The sequence below is a fragment of the Narcine bancroftii genome, chromosome 2 (assembly GCF_036971445.1).
Source record: "Narcine bancroftii isolate sNarBan1 chromosome 2, sNarBan1.hap1, whole genome shotgun sequence".
Taxonomy (NCBI): Eukaryota; Metazoa; Chordata; class Chondrichthyes; order Torpediniformes; family Narcinidae; genus Narcine; species Narcine bancroftii.
Window position 1 is genome coordinate 51,804,777 of NC_091470.1, and position 6,463 is coordinate 51,811,239.

The 6,463-nt window shown below is 42.2% G+C and overlaps 1 protein-coding gene across 1 annotated transcript; it reads left to right on the forward strand.

The window, feature by feature from the left end:
- The first annotated feature begins 331 nt into the window (after window positions 1-331).
- On the forward strand, window positions 332-5,387 carry LOC138753534 (actin, alpha cardiac muscle 1). Its single transcript, XM_069916669.1, has 7 exons — window positions 332-436; window positions 1,293-1,434; window positions 1,720-2,044; window positions 2,320-2,481; window positions 2,565-2,756; window positions 4,591-4,772; window positions 5,050-5,387. The coding sequence occupies exons 2-7, from the start codon at window positions 1,306-1,308 to the stop codon at window positions 5,191-5,193; spliced, it is 1,134 nt and encodes a 377-aa protein (XP_069772770.1). The 5' UTR covers window positions 332-436; window positions 1,293-1,305; the 3' UTR covers window positions 5,194-5,387.
- The last annotated feature ends 1,076 nt before the right edge of the window (window positions 5,388-6,463 follow it).

Here is a 6,463-nt window from a genome sequence, read left to right on the forward strand (position 1 = left end):
CACTTGTGGCACGGCGGACTCGCCCACAACAGCAAGCTCGGCTCGCTGTCCTCTTTTTGTCTTGCCCTGACATTCCCACCTTTCGGCAGTCGCGAATGTTTTCACTTGCAATTCCCTATTTGGCCATTCCTTTGATGTTTCTGTCTGGAGCGCTTCAGAGTTGCAGGCGCCCAAACCCAAGTCTCCTTACATGGGCTCCGGCAGCAGTGGCTGGGACTGCGAGCAGGCTCTGCCTGCCCCACCGCCGCTGTCTCCATTAATGGATCCACACAGACTCGGTGGCGTGAAAGCTACCAAATAAGGGCAAGGTCCCGGGCTCTTCCTCAAGGGGCTTTCTGTTTCACCAGCACGTCGGGGATTATAAATCCTTGTCTCCCTCACACTCAGTCTCGACCTCAGCCTCGCAGAGGAGCGTGGAACTGAAGGTGCTGACCTGGTGAGTTCTTCAACTCGATCCAACTCACGGGGGTGAGGTGAGAGGGGAGTCCTCCCAACTGGAACCGCTTCCAACTTCCACATTGCTCGAACGGAACCGAAGAGTTAAAGCCGAGTCTTTACTACTCTTTAAAGGAAATTTAATTGAAAGACCAGCTCTCGAAGAAGTGTTCATTGTTAAAGAACGGGGGGTATTTTTTGTTTTCAAAGGGGAAACCATCTAAAGGTTTTAATTATCATCTAATGCTGGTTGGTTGTCATATACCCAATCTTTTTAAACGATTTGACAGGTTTCCTTTAGGGAAATATAAAGATTTAAATACACATCTTAACTTTGGTGGGACATAATAGAGGACATATTTCCTGGACTTTGATAACAGTATTCTAAACAAATCATGGAATTGCAACACTTCAGCGACCTTGAGTTCACTGTTTTATTTGTGGAACTTACAATTTTAGCCGCCTAATTAACCTGTGAAGAAGTGAATTGAAATTGTAAAGGACTATTTAACCCATGTTTCTTATTTGCTGTAACTTTCTTTGTATTCAGTGATGTGGCATCAATGAGAGGAATGCCAGGCCAACCGGATACAGTCCCAACGAACTTTAATGGAAGGAGTTGAGCTATAATTGTAATCAATATATGTTAATTATGCCAGACTGTGCTTTTTTTTTAAAGAGGGCTTTCCGAACAAATTTCTCAAGTCGTTAACTTCTTAAATGTGTAAAATCCATGAAAAGCTAAATTATATCATGGCTGAATTTTTTGAAACTGTACATAGATCCATCATGTTTTATTCTGTAGTGCAGTGTCATTGCCTACAATAGCTTGCCACCATCTCTTGTTATCCTTTTAGATCCCAAATCACCATGTGCGACGACGAGGAGACAACCGCCTTAGTGTGCGACAATGGATCTGGTCTGGTGAAAGCTGGATTCGCTGGAGATGATGCTCCCCGAGCTGTCTTTCCATCCATCGTCGGCCGCCCTCGCCATCAGGTATTCATTCCTGCTGTAGTTTCGCACCATGCCACGCAACACTCCCAACCTCCCCCGGAAAATGTGAAGCATGTGGATATTGGTTGCATTATGTTCATTGTTGTGTTTTGCACATTTGATAAGCTTTTCCCCCACAAGGATCTGCAAAGTTGCATTCCAAGCATTCGCCTCACTAAAGAATTATTTTTCATATTCATGATCAAAATGCTTCTTTGTGGATGCTAACATCAATGTGAAAATAGTGGCAAGGTTCATGCTGTTAACAGAGTTATTTATATTTCATAGGGTGTCATGGTTGGCATGGGTCAGAAGGATTCCTATGTTGGTGATGAAGCTCAGAGCAAGAGAGGTATCTTGACTCTAAAGTATCCCATCGAGCACGGTATCATCACTAACTGGGATGACATGGAGAAAATCTGGCATCACACCTTCTACAATGAGCTTCGTGTGGCACCTGAAGAGCACCCTACACTTCTTACTGAGGCTCCTCTGAACCCCAAGGCTAACCGTGAGAAAATGACTCAAATCATGTTTGAGACCTTCAACGTCCCAGCCATGTATGTCGCTATCCAGGCTGTCCTCTCCCTGTACGCATCTGGTCGTACCACAGGTAAGTGAAAAAAGGCCAAGGTGGTAGTGCTTTCTCTCTGACCCACCAGGCACTTCAGACAATCATTGCTCTAACTTTGCAATGCAATACTGAGGAAATCATAAAACATAAAGAATTTTGACATTATATTTAAATTTAATAACAAATATTCATTATTTTATTAAGTGCACTAATAAGCCTTATCAGTATGCATTTGGACTAAATATACCATTTCTGATTTCTTTGGACATTCAATGGAGTCTATAAACATATAAAATTGATCTTCTCTTCTTTAGGTATTGTGCTGGATTCTGGTGACGGTGTCACTCACAATGTTCCAATCTATGAGGGATATGCTCTCCCACATGCCATTATGCGTTTGGATCTGGCTGGAAGAGATCTGACCGACTATCTCATGAAGATCCTCACTGAACGTGGATACTCCTTTGTGACAACCGGTATGTGGCAATCAAGTTGCTAGAACCTCCCATGAATTGCATTCACCCAGGGCTATCTCAGTGATTTCCTTGTCTGTCCACAGCTGAGCGTGAGATCGTCCGTGATATCAAGGAGAAGCTCTGTTACGTTGCCCTGGACTTTGAGAATGAAATGGCCACAGCAGCTTCTTCATCTTCCCTGGAAAAGAGCTATGAATTGCCTGATGGTCAAGTCATCACCATTGGTAATGAGCGTTTCCGTTGCCCCGAGACCCTCTTCCAACCATCTTTCATTGGTAAATATTCAGTTTTACTCACATTGAGTACATTATTTATGACTTTTGTATTGCTTGGTTGGACATTTTAAAATATAAGACCAGAGGACCATGAGATATAGGAGCAGAATTAAGCCATTCAGCCCATCAAGTCTGCTCGGCATTCAAATCATGGCTGATGTATTTTTTCATCTCAACCCCATTTTCCTGCTTTCCCCCCCTAACCTTTGACACCTTTACTAATCAAGAACCAATCAACTGCTTTAAATCTACCCAATGATAGCCTCCACAGTGGTTTATGGCGACGAATTCCACAGATTCACCATTCCTTCACTGAAGAAATTTCTCCCCATCTCTGTTCTAAAGGGATATCCTTTTTTTTATGAGACTGTACTCTCGGGTCCTAGATTCTCCCAGTACTGAAAACACCCTCCCCATGTCCACTCTACCCTGCCCTTTCAATATTCAATAGGTTTGAATGAAATTCCCCCTTCCACCCCCCCACCCCCCACCCCTTCATCCTTCTAAACTCCAGCAAGGGAGTACAAGCCCAGAAGCATCCAAATGCTCCAGCAGAGCATAGATGTATAATTCAGAAATATTCCTGGCCGTAACACCTAACTTTTATGAGTGCAAGGCTCAGGATGTCCCCAAGATCTTGCTGCTGCAGCCCCTCCTCAGACTGGAGCAGTCTGTAAGAGACATCTGGCCTCTGGCAGTGGGTTCTGAGAACTCGTACCTCGGCTATCTTGACGACCTGTCAGAATGTGCCTTCGCAGGCCTTTTCATCTGCTTAAAAATATCTCTGACTAGAACCATGCAAAATACATACAGTTACTTAAACACAGGATAAAATTATTTTTAAACTCTGTAACAAATGAAAATAAATTTAGTTAAAAATAAATTAAATGGGGCACAATGATAGCGCAAGTTGTATAGCTCCAGAGATCCAGTTCACTCCTGACCTCCTGTGATGTCTGTATGCACAATTTCCCAGTGACTGCCTGTGTTTCCCTACAGATACTCTGGTTTCCTTCCACGTCCCAAAAATGTGGATATTGGTCGAATAGTTGTCCACTGTAATTTGCACCTTGTTTTTTTCGCTGAGGGGTTGTATCTGCTGGGAGGTGATGTGAATTTGGGGAAGATAAGATCAGATCAGTGTGTGGGGTGCTTGATGGTCAGCACAGAGTTGGTGGGCCAAAGGGCCTTTTACTGTGCACTAATGCTCCACGATTCCATGCTAACTACAGTAAACTCATTTAAAATGTAAATATAAATTAAAGACTTTGCTTTTTTGTGAAAGTTTGGTGGCACCATTCAGACATATAAGCTCCGTTAGCCATGATTTGCATTAAGTTTAGGTGCCATAACCAGCCCTTTAGCTCTGGTTGATCAAGGCCTGCCCTGGATTCAGTGTTGAGTCAAGTTACTTCTGTATGGCAATATGTGGCCATGGAATTAATGAACATGCTAAACTGTTGGGGGGGTGGGGGAAGAAAAAAAACATAACCAATGGTCCCTTAATGAACTGCTGATCAAAGATAGATTCAATCCAGCCAGAAAATCAATTCAGTCAGACTTCTCCAATAAGTCTGAGCCTCAAAGTCATATGTTATGTGGTAGCAACAACCTGATAGTGCAGCCTGCCTTTGGCCTGCATTAGAGGTAAGACACCAGATTTTCTGATATCCCATTGATAGAGCAGCTGTCAGTGTTCAGATACTAAATCAAGCTTCACCTGAATAATTGCACAGTGTTGTTCTCTCCAAATCATGTGGCATCATTTTCCTGTTTTCCCTCTTGTAGATTTTCATATAATGTATTTCTAAGACTCAATCTATTTGCACATCAGGTATGGAGTCTGCAGGCATTCATGAAACTACATATAACAGCATCATGAAGTGTGACATTGACATCCGTAAGGATCTGTATGCTAACAACGTCCTGTCTGGAGGTACCACCATGTACCCAGGTATTGCTGACCGAATGCAAAAGGAAATCACTGCCCTGGCCCCCAGCACTATGAAGATCAAGGTAAATGATGCAAAACAACAACGAACAGTCAATATCAACTTAAATCTCAGTTCAAGTCAAATAAGAAAAACCAATACATTATGTCCATAACAGCAATATAGTGTGGGAAATGATCTGCTCTTGCAATGCATAATAATTTGAAAGCATTTACTCATTAATCATCATTGTTAACATTTCATTATTATTCAAAATATTCTTTCACTGCACTTGTATGTTGCTTCTGTGACAATGAATTTACTTTCATGGGTTCCTAATGACCTTTTCTTTAATATTCCAGATCATTGCACCACCTGAGCGTAAATATTCCGTCTGGATCGGAGGCTCTATTCTGGCTTCTCTGTCCACCTTCCAGCAGATGTGGATCAGCAAGCAGGAGTATGATGAAGCTGGCCCCTCCATCGTACATCGCAAATGCTTCTAAGCACCATGATTTTAAATTCGTTTCATCTCAGGTTGACAAGGTTGCACCTCTGATTACATTGAATCAAAAGGCCATTGGGAAACACAAAATAGTTTTAAAACTATTTTCATTGTACAGTTTGTTTACACATGGGCAATTTATTTGTGACAATAATATTTATTGATCTATGAATAAAACAAGACCGGGACTTGCAATTTACGATCAATGTCTTAATTAGGGTTTGGTGAACGGAAACTGGATGTGCGAGTAGTTCACCACCATGACACTTCCCAGACTATTCTCAGAACACTTGCATTTTCAATAGTTTGCCATTGAGAGTTATGTTTGCACACATATCCAACTATCCAACTGAATTCAAAACCACTAACACAAATTGTTCTAGTCTATGAAGGTAACAATAACTTATTTTTGTCTTCCTGGAAATGCCGTTCAGTAAAGAATATAACCATGCTGCTGTAATATTTTTAAAAAGCAGAATGATACACTGAAGACTGAGAAAGAAAATGAGGGAAATACTCAGTGGGTCAACAGCAGCTCTGATCAGGGAAACAATGTTTCACTGACCTGAAAGATGTCCTACTGACTGGTGGCTCTGACATTCACCATTATGATGTGCTTTGAGAGGCAAATCCTGGCTTACATCAACTCCAGCCTCTCAGCCAGTCTTGACCCACTTTAGTTTTCCTCCTATCTAAACAGATCCACAGGGGAAACCATGTTCCTTTTCCTTCACTTGCCCTGGAACACCTGGACACTAAGCTCACCTATTGGTTATGGACTATAGCTCTACCTTCAGTACCATTGTCCCTAAACTGACCTCCTGTGATCAGTGCCCCCCTCTGGAACTAGATCCTTGACTTCCTGTCTGAAGACCACAATCAGTGAAAATGGATAAATAACTTCTCTATGATCACATTTAGCACTGGTACTCCTCAAGGATATGTACTCAGTCCCTTTCTATACTCCCTCAACACACATGACTATGCAGTCAAACACTGTTCCAATTCCAAAATCAAGATTTCTTTATTATCATGTACACAAAATTTGGTCTCCTCTTTATTTGCCCCGTAAAGGCACACAGAGAAGTGCACTTGTTCAATGCCACTATCAAGATGCAAAAGAGAGTTCCTGCAGAGACATCATCTGAGGACCTCACCTCCTCTGATGCTATGATCTCCTGCACTCCTGAAACATCAATAGCCACAAGGCCTTCTGACCATCCCAGTGGTGATCCTGAGCCTAAGCTTTGTCTTTAATTAATTGGTGACAT

Excerpts from the sequence above, each read along its gene's own strand:
- LOC138753534 (XM_069916669.1), top strand. The coding sequence starts at position 1,306 with ATGTGCGACGACGAGGAGACAACCGCCTTAGTGTGCGACAATGGATCT. Across the intron at positions 2,482-2,564 it reads ATACTCCTTTGTGACAACCG|CTGAGCGTGAGATCGTCCGT; the intron begins GTATGTGGCAAT and ends GTCTGTCCACAG. Across the intron at positions 2,757-4,590 it reads CTTCCAACCATCTTTCATTG|GTATGGAGTCTGCAGGCATT; the intron begins GTAAATATTCAG and ends TTTGCACATCAG.